Here is a 20071-nt window from a genome sequence, read left to right as displayed (position 1 = left end):
CTGGGATCAGCGTGAGTGCGCTCGGAGTTGTGTCACCGGGCTGGGATCAGCGTGTGTGTGCTCGGAGTTGAGTCACCAGGCTGGGATCAGCGTGAGTGTGCTCTGAGTTGTGTCACTGGGCTGGGAACAGCGTGTGTGTGCTCGGAGTTGTGTAACCGGGCTGGGATCAGCGTTAGTGTGCTCTGAGTTGTGTCACTGGGCTGGGATTAGCGTGAGTGTGCTCGGAGTTGTGTCGCTGTGCTGGGAACAGCGTGAGTGTGCTCAGAGTTGTGTCATCGGGCAGGGAACAGCGTGTGCGTGCTGTGAGTTGTGTCACTGGGCTGGGATCTTCGTGAGTGTGCTCGGAGTTGTGTCACCAGGCTGGGATCAGCGTGTGTGTGCTCGGAGTTGTGTCACCGGGCTGGGAAAAGCTTGTGTGTGCTCGGAGTTGTGTCACCGGGCTGGGATCAGCGTGAGTGTGCTCGGAGTTGTGTCACTGGGCTGGGAACAGCGTGTGTGTGGTCGGAGTTGTGTCACCGGGCTGGGATCAGCGTGAGTGTGCTCGGCATTGTGTCACCGGGCTGGGATCAGCGTGAGTGCGCTCGGAGTTGTGTCACTGGGCTGGGATTAGCGTGTGCATGCTCGGAGTTGTGTCACCGGGCTGGGAACAGCATGTGCGCGCTCGGAGTTGTGTCACTGGGCTGGGAACAGCGTGAGTGCGCTCGGAGTTGTGTCACTGAGCTGGGATCAGCGTGAGTGCGCTCGGAGTTGTGTCACCGGGCAGGGAACAGCGTGAGTGCGCTCGGAGTTGTGTCACTGGGCTGGGAACAGCGTGAGTGCGCTCGGAGTTGTGTCACCGGGCTGGGAACAGCATGTGCGCGCTCGGAGTTGTGTCACTGGGCTGGGAACAGCGTGAGTGCGCTCGGAGTTGTGTCACTGAGCTGGGATCAGCGTGAGTGCGCTCGGAGTTGTATCACCTGGCTGGGAACAGCGTGTGTGTGCTCGGAGTTGATTCACCGGGCTGGGATCGGCATGTGTGAGCTCGGAGTTGATTCACCGGGCTGGGAACAGCTTGTGTGTGCTCGGAGTAGTATCACCGGGCTGGGATCAGCGTGTGTGTGCTCGGAGTTGTGTCACCGGGCTGGGATCAGCGTGTGTGTGCTCGGAGTTGTGTCACCGGGCTGGGATCAGCGTGAGTGTGCTCGGAGTTGTGTCACTGGGCTGGGAACGGCGTGTGTGTGCTCGGAGTTGTGTCACCGGACTGGGATCAGCATGAGTGTGCTCGGCGTTGTGTCACCGGGCTGGGATCAGCGTGAGTGCACTCGGAGTTGTGTCACTGGGCTGGGATCAGCGTGTGTGTGCTCGGAGTTGAGTCACCGGGCTGGGATCAGCGTGAGTGTGCTCGGCGTTGTGTCGCTGGGCTGGGAACAGCGTGTGTGTGCTCGGAGTTGTGTAACCGGGCTGGGATCAGCGTGAGTGTGCTCGGAGTTCTGTCACTGGGCTGGGATCAGCGTGAGTGTCCTCGGAATTGTGTCGCTGTGCTGGGAACAGCATGAGTGTGCTCGGAGTTGTGTCACTGGGCTGGGATCAGCGTGTGTGTGCTCGGAGTTGTGTCACCGGGCAGGGAACAGCGTGCGCGTGCTCGGAGTTGTGTCACCGGGCAGGGAACAGCGTGTGCGTGCTGGGAGTTGTGTCACCGGGCTGGGATCAGCGTGTGTGTGCTCGGAGTTGTGTAACCGGGCTGGGATTAACATGAGTGTGCTCGGAGTTGTGTCACCGGGCTGGGAACAGCTTGTGTGTGCTCGGAGTTGTGGCACCGGGCTGGGATCAGCGTGAGTGTGCTCGGAGTTGTGTCACTGGGCTGGGATCAGCGTGTGTGTGCTCAGAGTTGTGTCACAAGGCTGAGATCAGCGTGAGTGCGCTCGGAGTTGTGTCACTGGGCTGGGATCAGCGTGAGTGTCCTCGGAATTGTGTCGCTGTGCTGGGAACAGCATGAGTGTGCTCGGAGTTGTGTCACTGGGCTGGGATCAGCGTGTGTGTGCTCGGAGTTGTGTCACCAGGCTGGGATCAGCGTGTGTGTGCTCGGAGTTGTGTCACCGGGCAGGGAACAGCATGCGCGTGCTCGGAGTTGTGTCACCGGGCAGGGAACAGCGTGTGCGTGCTGGGAGTTGTGTCACCGGGCTGGGATCAGCGTGTGTGTGCTCGGAGTTGTGTAACCGGGCTGGGATTAACGTGAGTGTGCTCGGAGTTGTGTCACCGGGCTGGGAACAGCTTGTGTGTGCTCGGAGTTGATTCACCGGGCTGGGAACAGCTTGTGTGTGCTCGGAGTAGTATCACCGGGCTGGGATCAGCGTGTGTGTGCTCGGAGTTGTGTCACCGGGCTGGGATCAGCGTGTGTGTGCTCGGAGTTGTGTCACCGGGCTGGGATCAGCGTGAGTGTGCTCGGAGTTGTGTCACTGGGCTGGGAACGGCGTGTGTGTGCTCGGAGTTGTGTCACCGGACTGGGATCAGCATGAGTGTGCTCGGCGTTGTGTCACCGGGCTGGGATCAGCGTGAGTGCACTCGGAGTTGTGTCACTGGGCTGGGATCAGCGTGAGTGTGCTCGGAGTTGTGTCACTGGGCTGGGAACAGCGTGTGTGTGCTCGGAGTTGTGTCACCAGGCTGGGATCAGCGTCAGTGCGCTCGGAGTTGTGTCACCGGGCTGGGATCAGCGTGTGTGTGCTCGGAGTTGAGTCACCGGGCTGGGATCAGCGTGAGTGTGCTCGGCGTTGTGTCGCTGGGCTGGGAACAGCGTGTGTGTGCTCGGAGTTGTGTAACCGGGCTGGGATCAGCGTGAGTGTGCTCGGAGTTCTGTCACTGGGCTGGGATCAGCATGAGTGTCCTCGGAATTGTGTCGCTGTGCTGGGAACAGCATGAGTGTGCTCGGAGTTGTGTCACTGGGCTGGGATCAGCGTGTGTGTGCTTGGAGTTGTCACCTGGCTGGGATCAGCGTGAGTGTGCTCGGAGTTGTGTCACCGGGCTGGGAACAGCTTGTGTGTGCTCAGAGTTGTGTCTCAAGGCTGGGAACAGCTTGTGTGTGCTCGGAGTTCTGTCACCGGGCTGGGATCAGCGTGTGTGCGCTCGGAGTTGTGTCACCGGGCTAGGGACAGCGTGCGCGCGCTCGGAGTTGTGTCACTGGGCAGGGAACAGCGTGTGCGTGCTCGGAGTTGTGTCACCGGGCTGGGATCAGCGTGTGTGTGCTCGGAGTTGTGTCACCAGGCTGGGATCAGCGTGTGTGTGCTCGGAGTTGTGTCACCGGGCAGGGAACAGCGTGCGCGTGCTCGGAGTTGTGTCACCGGGCAGGGAACAGCGTGTGCGTGCTGGGAGTTGTGTAACCGGGCTGGGATTAGCGTGAGTGTGCTCGGAGTTGTGTCACCGGGCTGGGAACAGCTTGTGTGTGCTCGGAGTAGTGGCACCGGGCTGGGATCAGCGTGAGTGTGCTCGGAGTTGTGTCACTGGGCTGGGATCAGCGTGTGTGTGCTCGGAGTTGTGTCACTAGGCTGAGATCAGCGTGAGTGCGCTCGGAGATGTGTCACTGGGCTGGGAACGGCGTGTGTGTGCTCGGAGTTGTGTCACCGGGCTGGGATCAGCGTGAGTGTGCTCGGAGTTGTGTCACTGGGCTGGGAACAGCGTGTGTGTGCTCGGAGTTGAGTCACCAGGCTGGGATCAGCGTGAGTGTCCTCGGAATTGTGTCGCTGTGCTGGGAACAGCATGAGTGTGCTCGGAGTTGTGTCACTGGGCTGGGATCAGCGTGTGTGTGCTTGGAGTTGTCACCTGGCTGGGATCAGCGTGAGTGTGCTCGGAGTTGTGTCACCGGTCTGGGAACAGCTTGTGTGTGCTCAGAGTTGTGTCTCAAGGCTGGGAACAGCTTGTGTGTGCTCGGAGTTCTGTCACCGGGCTGGGATCAGCGTGTGTGCGCTCGGAGTTGTGTCACCGGGCTAGGAACAGCGTGCGCGCGCTCGGAGTTGTGTCACTGGGCAGGGAACAGCGTGTGCGTGCTCGGAGTTGTGTCACCGGGCTGGGATCAGCGTGTGTGTGCTCGGAGTTGTGTCACCAGGCTGGGATCAGCGTGTGTGTGCTCGGAGTTGTGTCACCGGGCAGGGAACAGCGTGCGCGTGCTCGGAGTTGTGTCACCGGGCAGGGAACAGCGTGTGCGTGCTGGGAGTTGTGTAACCGGGCTGGGATTAGCGTGAGTGTGCTCGGAGTTGTGTCACCGGGCTGGGAACAGCTTGTGTGTGCTCGGAGTAGTGGCACCGGGCTGGGATCAGCGTGAGTGTGCTCGGAGTTGTGTCACTGGGCTGGGATCAGCGTGTGTGTGCTCGGAGTTGTGTCACTAGGCTGAGATCAGCGTGAGTGCGCTCGGAGATGTGTCACTGGGCTGGGAACGGCGTGTGTGTGCTCGGAGTTGTGTCACCGGGCTGGGATCAGCGTGAGTGTGCTCGGAGTTGTGTCACTGGGCTGGGAACTGCGTGTGTGTGCTCGGAGTTGTGTCACCAGGCTGGGATCAACGTGAGTGCGCTCGGAGTTGTGTCACCGGGCTGGGATCAGCGTGTGTGTGCTCGGAGTTGAGTCACCAGGCTGGGATCAGCGTGAGTGTGCTCGGAGTTGTGTCACTGGGCTGGGAACAGCGTGTGTGTGCTCGGAGTTGTGTAACCGGGCTGGGATCAGCGTTAGTGTGCTCTGAGTTGTGTCACTGGGCTGGGATTAGCGTGAGTGTGCTCGGAGTTGTGTCGCTGTGCTGGGAACAGCGTGAGTGTGCTCAGAGTTGTGTCACCGGGCAGGGAACAGCGTGTGCGTGCTGTGAGTTGTGTCACTGGGCTGGGATCTTCGTGAGTGTGCTCGGAGTTGTGTCACCAGGCTGGGATCAGCGTGTGTGTGCTCGGAGTTGTGTCACCGGGCTGGGAAAAGCTTGTGTGTGCTCGGAGTTGTGTCACCGTGCTGGGATCAGCGTGAGTGTGCTCGGAGTTGTGTCACTGGGCTGGGAACAGCGTGTGTGTGCTCGGAGTTGTGTCACCGGGCTGGGATCAGCGTGAGTGTGCTCGGCGTTGTGTCACCGGGCTGGGATCAGCGTGAGTGCGCTCGGAGTTGTGTCACTGGGCTGGGATTAGCGTGTGCATGCTCGGAGTTGTGTCACCGGGCTGGGAACAGCATGTGCGCGCTCGGAGTTGTGTCACTGGGCTGGGAACAGCGTGAGTGCGCTCGGAGTTGTGTCACTGAGCTGGGATCAGCGTGAGTGCGCTCGGAGTTGTATCACCTGGCTGGGAACAGCGTGTGTGTGCTCGGAGTTGATTCACCGGGCTGGGATCAGCATGTGTGAGCTCGGAGTTGATTCACCGGGCTGGGAACAGCTTGTGTGTGCTCGGAGTAGTATCACCGGGCTGGGATCAGCGTGTGTGTGCACGGAGTTGTGTCACCGGGCTGGGATCAGCGTGTGTGTGCTCGGAGTTGTGTCACCGGGCTGGGATCAGCGTGAGTGTGCTCGGAGTTGTGTCACTGGGCTGGGAACGGCGTGTGTGTGCTCGGAGTTGTGTCACCGGACTGGGATCAGCATGAGTGTGCTCGGCGTTGTGTCACCGGGCTGGGATCAGCGTGAGTGCACTCGGAGTTGTGTCACTGGGCTGGGATCAGCGTGTGTGTGCTCGGAGTTGAGTCACCGGGCTGGGATCAGCGTGTGTGTGCTCGGAGTTGTGTCACTGGGCTGGGAACGGTGTGTGTGTGCTCGGAGTTGTGTCACCGGGCTGGGATCAGCGTGAGTGCACTCGGAGTTGTGTCACTGGGCTGGGATCAGCGTGAGTGTGCTCGGAGTTGTGTCACTGGGCTGGGAACAGCATGTGTGTGCTCGGAGTTGTGTCACCAGGCTGGGATCAGCGTGAGTGCGCTCGGAGTTGTGTCACCGGGCTGGGATCAGCGTGAGTGTGCTCGGAGTTGTGTCGCTGTGCTGGGAACAGCGTGAGTGCGCTCGGAGTTGTGTCACTGGGCTGGGATCAGCGTGTGTGTGCTTGGAGTTGTGTCACCGGGCTGGGATCAGCGTGTGTGTGCTCGGAGTTGTGTCACTGGGCTGGGATCAGCGTGTGTGTGCTCGGAGTTGTGTCACTGGGCTGGGATCAGCGTGAGTGCGCTCGGAGTTGTATCACCGGGCAGGGATCAGCGTGTGTGTGCTCGGAGTTGATTCACCGGGCTGGGATCAGCATGTGTGAGCTCGGAGTTGATTCACTGGGCTGGGAACAGCTTGTGTGTGCTCGGAGTTGTATCACCGGGCTGGGATCAGCGTGTATGTGCTCGGAGTTGTGTCACCGGGCTGGGATCAGCGTGTGTGTGCTCGGAGTTGTGTCACCGGGCTGGGATCAGAGTGAGTGTGCTCGGAGTTGTGTCACTGGGCTGGGAACGGCGTGTGTGTGCTCGGAGTTGTGTCACCGGGCTGGGATCAGCATGAGTGTGCTCGGCGTTGTGTCACCGGGCTGGGATCAGCGTGAGTGCACTCGGAGTTGTGTCACTGGGCTGGGATCAGCGTGAGTGTGCTCGGAGTTGAGTCACCGGGCTGGGATCAGCGTGTGTGCGCTCGGAGTTGTGTCACCGGGCTAGGAACAGCGTGTGCGTGCTTGGAGTTGTGTCACCGGGCAGGGATCAGCGTGTGTGTGCTCGGAGTTGTGTCACCAGGCTGGGATCAGCGTGTGTGTGCTCGGAGTTGTGTCACCGGGCAGGGAACAGCGTGCGCGTGCTCGGAGTTGTGTCACCGGGCAGGGAACAGCGTGTGCGTGCTGGGAGTTGTGTCACCGGGCTGGGATCAGCGTGTGTGTGCTCGGAGTTGTGTAACCGGGCTGGGATTAACGTGAGTGTGCTCGGAGTTGTGTCACCGGGCTGGGAACAGCTTGTGTGTGCTCGGAGTTGTGGCACCGGGCTGGGATCAGCGTGAGTGTGCTCGGAGTTGTGTCACTGGGCTGGGATCAGCGTGTGTGTGCTCAGAGTTGTGTCACTAGGCTGAGATCAGCGTGAGTGCGCTCGGAGTTGTGTCACTGGGCTGGGATCAGCGTGAGTGCGCTCGGAGTTGTATCACCTGGCTGGGAAAAGCATGTGTGTGCTCGGAGTTGATTCACCGGGCTGGGATCAGCATGTGTGAGCTCGGAGTTCATTCACCGGGCTGGGAACAGCTTGTGTGTGCTCGGAGTAGTATCACCGGGCTGGGATCAGCGTGTGTGTGCTCGGAGTTGTGTCACCGGGCTGGGATCAGCGTGAGTGTGCTCGGAGTTGTGTCACTGGGCTGGGAACGGCGTGTGTGTGCTCGGAGTTGTGTCACCGGACTGGGATCAGCATGAGTGTGCTCGGCGTTGTGTCACCGGGCTGGGATCAGCGTGAGTGCACTCGGAGTTGTGTCACTGGGCTGGGATCAGCGTGTGTGTGCTCGGAGTTGTGTCACCAGGCTGGGATCAGCGTCAGTGCGCTCGGAGTTGTGTCACCGGGCTGGGATCAGCGTGTGTGTGCTCGGAGTTGAGTCACCGGGCTGGGATCAGCGTGAGTGTGCTCGGCGTTGTGTCGCTGGGCTGGGAACAGCGTGTGTGTGCTCGGAGTTGTGTAACCGGGCTGGGATCAGCGTGAGTGTGCTCGGAGTTCTGTCACTGGGCTGGGATCAGCATGAGTGTCCTCGGAATTGTGTCGCTGTGCTGGGAACAGCATGAGTGTGCTCGGAGTTGTGTCACTGGGCTGGGATCAGCGTGTGTGTGCTTGGAGTTGTCACCTGGCTGGGATCAGCGTGAGTGTGCTCGGAGTTGTGTCACCGGGCTGGGAACAGCTTGTGTGTGCTCAGAGTTGTGTCTCAAGGCTGGGAACAGCTTGTGTGTGCTCGGAGTTCTGTCACCGGGCTGGGATCAGCGTGTGTGCGCTCGGAGTTGTGTCACCGGGCTAGGAACAGCGTGCGCGCGCTCGGAGTTGTGTCACTGGGCAGGGAACAGCGTGTGCGTGCTCGGAGTTGTGTCACCGGGCTGGGATCAGCGTGTGTGTGCTCGGAGTTGTGTCACCAGGCTGGGATCAGCGTGTGTGTGCTCGGAGTTGTGTCACCGGGCAGGGAACAGCGTGCGCGTGCTCGGAGTTGTGTCACCGGGCAGGGAACAGCGTGTGCGTGCTGGGAGTTGTGTAACCGGGCTGGGATTAGCGTGAGTGTGCTCGGAGTTGTGTCACCGGGCTGGGAACAGCTTGTGTGTGCTCGGAGTTGTGGCACCGGGCTGGGATCAGCGTGAGTGTGCTCGGAGTTGTGTCACTGGGCTGGGATCAGCGTGTGTGTGCTCGGAGTTGTGTCACTAGGCTGAGATCAGCGTGAGTGCGCTCGGAGATGTGTCACTGGGCTGGGATCAGCGTGAGTGCGCTCGGAGTTGTATCACCTGGCTGGGAACAGCGTGTGTGTGCTCGGAGTTGTGTCACCAGGCTGGGATCAGCGTGAGTGCGCTCGGAGTTGTGTCACCGGGCTGGGAACGGCGTGTGTGTGCTCGGAGTTGTGTCACCGGGCTGGGATCAGCGTGAGTGCACTCGGAGTTGTGTCACTGGGCTGGGATCAGCGTGAGTGTGCTCGGAGTTGTGTCACTGGGCTGGGAACAGCGTGTGTGTGCTCGGAGTTGTGTCACCAGGCTGGGATCAGCGTGAGTGCGCTCGGAGTTGTGTCACCGGGCTGGGATCAGCGTGTGTGTGCTCGGAGTTGTATCACCGGGCTGGGATCAGCGTGAGTGTGCTCGGAGTTGTGTCGCTGTGCTGGGAACAGCGTGAGTGCGCTCGGAGTTGTGTCTCTGGGCTGGGATCAGCGTGTGTGTGCTTGGAGTTGTGTCACCGGGCTGGGATCAGCGTGTGTGTGCTCGGAGTTGTGCCACTGGGCTGGGATCAGCGTGTGTGTGCTCGGAGTTGTGTCACTGGGCTGGGATCAGCGTGAGTGCGCTCGGAGTTGTATCACCGGGCAGGGATCAGCGTGTGTGTGCTCGGAGTTGATTCACCGGGCTGGGATCAGCATGTGTGAGCTCGGAGTTGATTCACCGGGCTGGGAACAGCTTGTGTGTGCTCGGAGTTGTATCACCGGGCTGGGATCAGCGTGTATGTGCTCGGAGTTGTGTCACCGGGCTGGGATCAGCGTGTGTGCTCGGAGTTGTGTCACCGGGCTGGGATCAGCGTGAGTGTGCTCGGAGTTGTGTCACTGGGCTGGGAACGGCGTGTGTGTGCTCGGAGTTGTGTCACCGGGCTGGGATCAGCATGAGTGTGCTCGGCGTTGTGTCACCGGGCTGGGATCAGCGTGAGTGCACTCGGAGTTGTGTCACTGGGCTGGGATCAGCGTGAGTGTGCTCGGAGTTGTGTCACTGGGCTGTGAACAGCGTGTGTGTGCTCGGAGTTGTGTCACCAGGCTTGCGATCAGCGTCAGTGCGCTCGGAGTTGTGTCACCGGGCTGGGATCAGCGTGAGTGTCCTCGGAGTTGTGTCGCTGTGCTGGGAACAGCATGAGTGTGCTCGGAGTTGTGTCACCTGGCTGGGATCAGTGTGAGTGTGCTCGGAGTTGTGTCATCGGGCTGGGAACAGCGTGTGTGCGCTCGGAGTTGTGTCACCGGGCTAGGAACAGCGTGCGCGTGCTCGGAGTTGTGTCACTGGGCAGGGAACAGAGTGTGCGTGCTCGGAGTTGTGTCACTGGGCTGGGATCAGCGTGTGTGTGCTTGGAGTTGTGTCACCGGGCAGGGATCAGCGTGTGTGTGCTCGGAGTTGTGTCACCAGGCTGGGATCAGCGTGTGTGTGCTCGGAGTTGTGTCACCAGGCAGGGAACAGCGTGCGTGTGCTCGGAGTTGTGTCACCGGGCAGGGAACAGCGTGTGCGTGCTGGGAGTTGTGTCACCGGGCTGGGATCAGCGTGTGTGTGCTCGGAGTTGTGTAACCGGGCTGGGATTATCGTGAGTGTGCTCGGAGTTGTGTCACCGGGCTGGGAACAGCTTGTGTGTGCTCGGAGTTGTGGCACCGGGCTGGGATCAGCGTGAGTGTGCTCGGAGTTGTGTCACTGGGCTGGGATCAGCGTGTGTGTGCTCGGAGTTGTGTCACTAGGCTGAGATCAGCGTGAGTTCGCTCGGAGTTGTGTCACTGGGCTGGGATCAGCGTGAGTGCGCTCGGAGTTGTGTCACTGGGCTGGGATCAGCGTGAGTGTGCTCGGAGTTGTGTCACCAGGCTGGGATCAGCGTATGCGTGCTCGGAGTTGTATCACCGGGCTGGGATCAGCGTGTGTGTGCTCGGATTTGTGTCACTGGGCTGGGAACGGCGTGTGTGTGCTCGGAGTTGTGTCACCGGGCTGGGATCAGCGTGAGTGCACTCGGAGTTGTGTCACTGGGCTGGGATCAGCGTGAGTGTGCTCGGAGTTGTGTCACCAGGCTGGGATCAGCGTGAGTGCGCTCGGAGTTGTGTCACCGGGCTGGGATCAGCGTGTGTGTGCTCGGAGTTGAGTCACCAGACTGGGATCAGCGTGAGTGTGCTCGGAGTTGTGTCACTGGGCTGGGAACAGCGTGTGTGTGCTCGGAGTTGTGTAACCGGGCTGGGATCAGCGTGTGTGTGCTCGGAGTTGTGTCACCGGGCTGGGATCAGCATGAGTGTGCTCGGCGTTGTGTCACCGGGCTGGGATCAGCGTGAGTGCACTCGGAGTTGTGTCACTGGGCTGGGATCAGCGTGAGTGTGCTCGGAGTTGTGTCGCTGTGCTGGGAACAGCGTGAGTGTGCTCGGAGTTGTGTCACCGGGCAGGGAACAGCGTGTGCGTGCTGGGAGTTGTGTCACTGTGTTGGGATCTGCGTGAGTGTGCTCGGAGTTGTGTCACCAGGCTGGGATCAGCGTGTGTGTGCTCGGAGTTGTGTCACCGGGCTGGGAACAGCTTGTGTGTGCTCGGAGTTGTGTCACCGGGCTGGGATCAGCGTGAGTGTGCTCGGAGTTGTGTCACTGGGCTGGGAACAGCGTGTGTGTGCTCGGAGTTGTGTCACCGGGCTGGGATCAGCGTGAGTGCGCTCGGAGTTGTGTCACTGGGCTGGGATCAGCGTGAGTGTGCTCGGAGTTGTGTCACTGGGCTGGGAACAGTGTGTGTGTGCTCGCAGTTGTGTCACCAGGCTGGGATCAGCGTGAGTGCGCTCGGAGTTATGTCACCGGGCTGGGATCAGCGTGTGTGTGCTCGGAGTTGTGTCACTGTGCTGGGAACAGCGTGAGTGCGCTCGTAGTTGTGTCACCAGGCTGGGATCAGCGTGTGTGTGCTCGGAGTTGTGTCACCGGGCTGGGATCAGCGTGAGTTTGCTCGGCGTTGTGTCACCGGGCTGGGATCAGCGTGAGTGCGCTCGGACTTGTGTCACTGGGCTGGGATCAGCGTGAGTGTGCTCGGAGTTGTGTCGCTGTGCTGGGAACAGCGTGAGTGTGCTCGGAGTTGTGTCACCGGGCTGGGATCAGCGTGAGTGTGCTCGGAGTTGTGTCACCAGGCTGGGAACAGCTTGTGTGTGCTCGGAGTTGAGTCACCGGGCTGGGATCAGCGTGCGTGTGCTCGGAGTTGTGTCACCGGGCTGGGATCAGCGTGGGTGTGCTCGGAGTTGTGTCACTGGGCTGGGTACAGCGTGTGTATGCTTGGAGATTTGTCACCGGGCTGGGATCAGCGTGTGTGTGCTCGGAGTTGTGTCACCAGGCTGGGAACAGCTTGTGTGTGCTCGGAGTTGTATCACCGGGCTGGGAAAAGCGTGTGTGTGCTCGGAGTTGTATCACCGGGCTGGAAACAGCGTGTGTGTGCTCGGAGTTGTGTCACCAGGCTGGGATCAGCGTGAGTGCGCTCGGAGTTGTGTCACTGGGCTGGGATCAGCATGAGTGCGCTCGGAGTTGTGTCACTGGGCTGGAATCAGCGTGAGTGTGCTCGGAGTTGTGTCACTGGGCTGGGAACAGCGTGTGTGTGCTCGGAGTTGTGTCACCGGGCTGGGATCAGCGTGTGTGTGCTTGGAGTTGTGTCACCAGGCTGGGAACAGCTTGTGTGTGCTCGGAGTTGTATCACCGGGCTGGGAACAGCGTTTGTGTGCTCGGAGTTGTATCACCGGGCTGGGAACAGCGTGTGTGTGCTCGGAGTTGTGTCACTAGGCTGAGATCAGCGTGAGTGCGCTCGGAGTTGTGTCACTGGGCTGGGATCAGCGTGAGTGCGCTCGGAGTTGTATCACCTGGCTGGGAACAGCGTGTGTGTGCTCGGAGTTGTGTCACTGGGCTGGGATCAGCGTGAGTGTGCTCGGAGTTGTGTCACCAGGCTGGGATCAGCGTGTGCGTGCTCGGAGTTGTATCACCGGGCTGGGATCAGCGTGTGTGTGCTCGGAGTTGTGTCACTGGGCTGGGAACGGCGTGTGTGTGCTCGGAGTTGTGTCACCGGGCTGGGATCAGCATGAGTGTGCTCGGCGTTGTGTCACCGGGCTGGGATCAGCGTGAGTGCACTCGGAGTTGTGTCACTGGGCTGGGATCAGCGTGAGTGTGCTCTGAGTTGTGTCACCAGGCTGGGAACAGCTTGTGTGTGCTCGGAGTTGAGTCACCGGGCTGGGATCAGCGTGCGTGTGCTCGGAGTTGTGTCACCGGGCTGGGATCAGCGTGGGTGTGCTCGGAGTTGTGTCACTGGGCTGGGTACAGCGTGTGTATGCTTGGAGTTGCGTCACCGGGCTGGGAAAAGCGTGTGTGTGCTCGGAGTTGTATCACCGGGCTGGAAACAGCGTGTGTGTGCTCGGAGTTGTGTCACCAGGCTGGGATCAGCGTGAGTGCGCTCGGAGTTGTGTCACCAGGCTGGGATCAGCGTGAGTGCGCTCGGAGCTGTGTCACTGGGCTGGGATGAGCGTGAGTGTGCTCGGAGTTGTGTCACTGGGCTGGGATCAGCGTGAGTGTGCTCGGAGTTGTGTCGCTGTGCTGGGAACAGCGTGAGTGTGCTCGGAGTTGTGTCGCTGTGCTGGGAACAGCGTGAGTGTGCTCGGAGTTGTGTCACCGGGCTGGGATCCGCGTGAGTGTGCTCGGAGTTGTGTCACCAGGCTGGGAACAGCTTGTGTGTGCTCGGAGTTGAGTCACCGGGCTGGGATCAGCGTGCGTGTGCTCGGAGTTGTGTCACCGGGCTGGGATCAGCGTGGGTGTGCTCGGAGTTGTGTCACTGGGCTGGGTACAGCGTGTGTATGCTTGGAGTTGTGTCACCGGGCTGGGATCAGCGTGTGTGTGCTCGGAGTTGTGTCACCAGGCTGGGAACAGCTTGTGTGTGCTCGGAGTTGTATCACCGGGCTGGGAAAAGCGTGTGTGTGCTCGGAGTTGTATCACCGGGCTGGAAACAGCGTGTGTGTGCTCGGAGTTGTGTCACCAGGCTGGGATCAGCGTGAGTGCGCTCGGAGTTGTGTCACTGGGCTGGGATCAGCATGAGTGCGTTCGGAGATGTGTCACTGGGCTGGGAACAGCGTGTGTGTGCTCGGAGTTGTGTCACCAGGCTGGGATCAGCGTGAGTGCGCTCGGAGTTGTGTCATCATGGCTGGGATCAGCGTGTGTGCGCTTGGAGTCGTGTCTCCGGGCTGGGATCAGCGTGTGTGCGCTCGGATTTTTTTGTGGTACCTGTTCACCTCCTGTCTCTGCTATGAATGCCGGTTCCAGCTCCGTTGCTCACAGGATTGTATTTCTCTTTGACAGGCTGTCAACATGCCGCCAGTGTCTGAACAATTCTAGCCAGTGTGCCTGGTGTGAGTCCACACACACCTGCTTCCTCTTCACCACCTACCTAGCCAAATATCCGTCTGGGGAGTGTCGGGACTGGTATGACAGGTGAGGCCCCTGCAGTCCTTGTCCCAATGCCTCTCGCCCCCTTCCAACATTGAGTTGTAGCGTTTTTGCAGCACAAAAAAAGGCCTTTTGGCGCCGACGATCATGTACCTATTCACTGTAATCCCGTTTCCAATTTCTTGGTCCTTGGCTTTGTATGGTGTATCATATAGAATTTGTAGTGCAGAAGGAGGCCATTCAACCCATCTAGTCTACACCGGCCCCGAAAAGAGCAGCCCACCTAAGTCCACCCTATCCCCGCAACCCAGCAAACCCACCTAACTTTTGGACACCAAGGGCAATTTAGCGTGACCAATCCACATAACCTGCACATCTTTCTTCTGTGGGAGGCAACCGGAGCACCTGGAAGAAACCCACGCAGACACGGGGAGAAAGTGCAAACTCCACACAGACAGTCACTTGAGGCCAGAATTGAACCCGGGTCCCTGGCGCTGTGAAGCAACAGTGCTAACCACTGTGCCACCGTGCCGCACATAAGTCCTTCTTCAATGTTGTGAGGGGTTCCTGCCTTTCAGGCAGTGAGTTCCAGATTCCCACCACCCTCTGGATGAAAATGTGTTTCTTCAAATTCCTCTAAATCTCCTGCCCCTGACCTTAAATCTATGCCCCCTGGTTATTGACCCATCTACTAAGGGGAAAACCTCCTTCCTATTCACTCCATCTATACCCCTCAATTTTGTGCACCTCAATCAGGACCTCCCTCAGCCTTCTCTGCTCCAAGGAAAACAACTCCAGCCTATTAAGTCTCTCTTGACATTTGAAATGCAGCAGGCCAGGTAAGATTCTGGTGGCTCTTCTCTCGTGCAATTACTTCCTTTCTATAGTGAAGTAACCACAACTGTACACAGTAGGCCAGCTGCGGCCTAAGCAGCGTTTTATAAGGCTCCAGCATAACCTCCCTCCTCTTCTCGATTAATAAAGGCAAGAATCCCAGGAATTTATGGCCATGCACACCAAGATCCCATTGGTCCTTTGTACTTCCTAGGTTCCAACCACTCATTGTACACTCATTGTATTTTGTCCTGTAATCTAAGGCTTTCCTCCTCACTCCTTACCACACCACCAATTGTTGTGTCATCTGCGAACATACTGATCATGTCTCCTACATTCATGTCCAGACCATTAATGAACACTACAAACAGCAAGAGACCCAGCACCAATCCCTGCAGAACACCACTGGGCACAGGCTTCCAAAGTTAACATACGACCATCACCCACTGCCTCCTGCCACTAAGCCTATTTTATATCCAAATTGCCCTGGATCCCATGGGCTCTTACCTTCTTGACGAGTCTCCCATGTGGGACCTTGTCAATAGCCTTACTGAAGTCCATGTAGACTGTCCTCATCTACACGCCAAGTCACCTCCTTGAAAACTTCTATCAAATTTGTGAGACATGATCTCCCCTTGACAAAGCCATGCTGACTATTCTTGATTAATTCTTGCCCCTCCATAATTTTTTCCAAATGTTTCCCTTTCACTAAAGTTTGATTTTCTGTGATTTCCACCCTGGGATACAACTCATCTGGGCATGGGGATTTATCAACTTTTAAGCCTGCTAAAACTGTTAATACCTCCTCCTTCCCAGTTGTTCAAATATACCATAGTCCCCCTCTCTGATTTCTATACCTACATCATCCTTCTCCATAGTGAACACAGATGCAAAGTACTCATTTAAAACCTCACCTATGTCTTTCGGCTGCACACACACATTGCCTCACAGGTCCCTAATGAGGCTTTCTTCCTCACTCCTTACCACACAACCAATTATTGTGTTACCTGCAAACTTACTGATCAAGTCTCCTACATTCATGTCCCTGGTCATTCTCTTGTCCTTAATATACTTACAAAACAGCTTTGGATTTTCCTTTATTTTACCCACCAGTTTTTTCCCATGTCCCCTCTTCACTCTCCTAATTTATTTTTAAAGTGACCCTCAGCCCTTTTCTATCTTCCTCCAGGGAATCTGCTGTTTTGAGACTTTGGTACCTGCCATAAGCCTCCCTTTCCCCCCCAATCCAACTCTGACATCCAGGGTTCTCTGGACTTATTGCTCCCATTTTTCACTTTTACGGGAATATGTGACCCTGTATTCCTTTGTGAATTAATCAAATTTTACTGCAAGTATCTGCTCCCAGCCGACTTTGGCCAGATCCTGTCTTATTCAATTAAAATTGCCCCCACTGTGCCAATTCAGAACTTTAACTTTTGTCTCTTTCCATAACTACTGAGTTACGGTCACTATCATCAAAATGCTCCCCAACTGAAACTTCAACCACTTGCACGGCTTCATTCCCTAAAACTAGGTCCCTCTCTTGTAGGACTTTCTGCATATTGGCATAAAAAGGTCTCCTGGATGCATTTTAAGAATTCCGCCCCCTCCAAGCCTTTCACACTTTGACTATCGGATTTAATGTTGGGGAAGTTGAGGGCAGCACAATAGCGCAGTGGTTAGCACTGGGACTACGGTGCTGAGGACCCAGGTTTGGATCCCGGCCCTGAGTCACTGTCCATGTGGAGTTTGCACATTCTCTACGTGTCTGCGTGGGTTTCACCCCCACAACCCAAAGGTGTGTAGGTTAGGTGGATTGGCCACGCTAAATTGCCCTTAATTGGAAAAAAAATAAAAAATAATTGGGTACTCTAAATTTTTTAAAAAACATTGGTGAAGTTGAAATCCCCTATTATTACCTATTTTTTTTCAATTTCTCTGAGATTTGCCTGCATACTGCCCTTCTATCTCAGCATCTCGCTGACCCTCCGCTACACACACTCCATAATCACAATATCCCAGTGCACCCAGTATTTGACCTCCATCCTGATCAGTAGATCGCTCAGCTTTACCATCACCTCCAATCCCCAATTTGTCAAACCTCGGGATCCCACGTACAGCAAAACAGCTTCAATCCCCCTCGTGCTACCACTTCTACTGATCTCTGGATCGAATCTGCTATCTATAGATCTAATTCCCTGCCCTGCTATCTATAGATCTAATTCCCTGCCCCGCTGTCTATGGATCTAATTCCCTGCTGCACTATCTATAGATCTAATTCCCTGCCCCGCTATGGCTCCACAAGTGTTTCGCGTTTTGAATTTTATTCCTCCCAAACTAAATTCTTCCATTCAGTTCCAATCCCTCATCCTCCTTCTCCTGCTCCTCGCCATATGGTAAGTAAAAGGAGATCGGAATTAAGGATAGAAAGCGCTGGATAAAACTCAACAGGTCAGGTGGCATCTGTGGAGAGAGAAAGAGAGTTAATGTTTCGAGTTGAATAGGACTCTTTCTCAGAACTGAAGGCAGTTTCAAATGCGATGGGTTCTCATGCTGTTGGATGGTAGGAGGGGGGACAATAGAGAAAAGGTCAAAGGCGAAAGGATTTACGCCAGTGCAGAGAGAGTGTATACCTTCTCTACCTATTCTCAGGGTTGTGGGCATGGCTGGATAAAATTGAGCCTGTGTTCTATCTCCTATTTGCAGCATTCACTCGGTCAGTAAGTGTCTAGATTGCTCTCGATTCCTCACCTGTAAGGACTGTCTGCGAAACTTTGAGTGCGGTTGGTGTGGAGACTCCGACAATCCCACCATTGGCAGGTAATGTTCAGGAGAGGGACGTGTAGGTGGTCTTTGGGTCGAGGACTGGCCTATGCATGTTGGTGATTAGTAGTGTCTGATATCTGGATGTCTGAATGTGATTAACCTTGTCTGTTGTCTGGGTCCTGTGTGTGATTAACTCTGAGTGTCTCTGTGTGTGATTAGCTCTGCCTGGTGTCTGGATGTCTCTGTGTGATTAACTCTGCCTGGGTGTCTCTGTGTGTGATTAGCTCTGTCTGGTGTCTAGGTGTCTGTGTAATTACCTGTGGCTAGTGTCTGAGTGTTTCTCTGGTGAATGGGTGTCTCTGTGTGTAATTAGCTCTGTCTGCTGTCTGGGTGTTGCTGAGTGTGATTAGCTCGGTCTGGTGTCTGGGTGTGATTACCTCTGTCTGGGTGTTGCTGTGTGTGATTCGCTGTGTCTGGGGGTGAATAAATCTGTCTGGTGTCTGGGTGTGATTAGCTCTGTATGGTGCCTGAGTGTGATTCGCTATGTCTGGTGTCTGGCTGTCGCTGTGTGTGATTAGCTCTGTCTGGGTGTCGCTGTGTGTGCTTAGCTCTGTCTGGTGTCTGGTTTTCTCTGTGTGTGATTAACTCTGTCTGGTGTCTATCTGCTGCCTTCCTCACATGTCCACTGCTGTTTCCCAGGTGTTTGGCGGGTGATTTCTCCAGACTCCGAGGGTTTGAGAATTGTTCGGTTGCACTGCTGGGTCTCTACAACCTGTCGGTCAGTGAGCCAGCCAGCTGGTCCTATGGAGTCTGTCCTGACATTGACGAGTGCCGCCTCCGAATGGACAACTGTAATTCATTTGCCACCTGCAGGAACACCTTTGAATCCTTTGAATGTCACTGTAACAGAGGATATGCGGGCGATGGCAGTTCATACTGCAACAAGACGTGAGTTGGGAGCAGCGGGAGAGGGAGGAGAGAGACTCGGGGTTGTGGAGTGGATGGGAATGACGCGTGAGAGGAAAGGAAGAATTGCTGTGGTAAAGAAATAGAGTGGGGGTTGAGAGAGAGAGAATGAGTGAAAAAGAGAGAGTCCGGCAGAGAGATGGGGAGATTGCAGGGGGGAAGAGAGTGAAAGTGAGTTGGAGAGAGAATGTGTAATAATAAGAAACAAAGAAATGGCAGACGAATTGAATAGTTAGTCAGTCTTCAGGGTGGAAGAGACCTAATGCCAGAGCAAAGGAGAATCAGGGGGCAGAGGTGAGTGCAGTGACCATTACTAAGGAGAAGGTTCTGGGGAAACTGAAAGATCTGAATGTGGATAAGTCACCTGGACCGGATGGACTACACCCCAGGGTTCTAATAGAGATAGCTGAGGGTCCCAGAGAACAGGAGAGTGGCTAATGTAACACCATTGTTTAAGAAGGGAGGGAGGCAGAAGATGGGACATATAGGCCGGTTAGCCTGACTTCGGTCACTGGTAAGATTTTAGAGTCCATTATTAAAGACGAGATTGCGCAGTACTTGGAAGTGCATGATAAAATAGGACTGAGTCAGCAAGGCTTTGCAAGGGGAGGTCATGTCTGACAAATCTGTTGGAGTTCTTTGAGGCAGTAACAATGAATTTAGACAAAGGAGAACCAGTGGACGAGATTTATTTAGATTTCCAGAAGGCCTTTGACAAGGTGCCGCACAGGAGACGGTTAAATAAGTTAAGAGCCCATGGTGTTAAGGGTAAGACCCTGGCATGGATAGAGGATTGGCTGACTGGCAGAAGGCAGAGAGTGGGGATAAAGGGGTCTTTTTCAGCATGGCAGCCGGTGACTATTGATGTACCTCAGGAGTCGGTGCTGGGACCACAACTTTTCACAATATACATTAATGATCTGGAGGAAGGAACTGAAGGCATTGTTGCTAAGTTTGCAGATGATACATAGATCGGTGGAGGGACAGATAGTATTGAGGAAGTAGGCGGGCTTCAGAAGGACTTGGACAGGCTAGGAGATTGGGCACAGAAGTGGCAGATGGAATACAATGTGGAAAAGTGTGAGGTTATTCATTTTGGAAGGAAAATGGAGGCATAGACTATTTTCTAAGTGGGGAAATGCTTAGGAAATCAGCAGCACAAAGGGACTTGGGAGTCCTTGTTCACCATTCTCTTAAGGTTAACGTGCAGGTTCAGTCGGCAGTTAGGAAGGCAAATGCAATGTTAGCATTCATGTCAAGAGGGCTAGAATACAAGACCAGGGATGTACTTCTGAGGCTGTATAAGGCACTAGTCAGACCCGATTTTGAGTAATGTGAGCAGTTTTGGGCCCCGTATCTAAGGAAGGATGTGCTGGCCTTGGAAAGGGTCCAGAGGAGGTTCACAAGAATGATCCCTGGAATGAAAAGCTTATTGTATGAGGAACGGTTGAGGTCTTTGGGTCTGTACTTGTTGAGTTTAGAAGGATGAGGGGGGAACTTATTGAAACTTACAGGATACTGAGTAGCCTGGATAGAGTGGACGTGAAGAAAATGTATCCACTTGTAGGAAAAACTAGAAGCAGAGGACACAACCTCAGACTAAAGGAACAATCCTTTAAAACAGAGATGAAGAGGAATTTCTTCAGCCAGAGGTTGGTGAATCTGTGGAACTCTTTGCTGCAGAAGGCTGTGGAGGCCAAATCACTGAGTGTCTTTAAGACAGAGATAGATAGGTTCTTGATTAATAAG

The 20071-nt window shown here is 56.1% G+C and overlaps 1 protein-coding gene across 1 annotated transcript in view; it reads left to right on the top strand.

Moving 5' to 3' along the window:
- Window positions 1-18328, top strand: part of LOC140406208 (multiple epidermal growth factor-like domains protein 8) — a 159340-nt gene extending 141012 nt beyond the window's left edge. The window contains exons 6-8 of the mRNA XM_072494351.1: window positions 13670-13801; window positions 17297-17410; window positions 18056-18328. Coding sequence (XP_072350452.1) covers window positions 13670-13801; window positions 17297-17410; window positions 18056-18308 — 499 coding nt within the window. The 3' untranslated portion in view covers window positions 18309-18328. The remainder of the gene's footprint in view (window positions 1-13669; window positions 13802-17296; window positions 17411-18055) is intronic.
- Window positions 18329-20071: the final 1743 nt, after the last annotated feature.

This window comes from Scyliorhinus torazame, unplaced genomic scaffold (genome assembly GCF_047496885.1).
Source record: "Scyliorhinus torazame isolate Kashiwa2021f unplaced genomic scaffold, sScyTor2.1 scaffold_362, whole genome shotgun sequence".
Lineage (NCBI taxonomy): Eukaryota > Metazoa > Chordata > Chondrichthyes > Carcharhiniformes > Scyliorhinidae > Scyliorhinus > Scyliorhinus torazame.
This window is presented reverse-complemented; position numbering and strand designations above follow the sequence as displayed.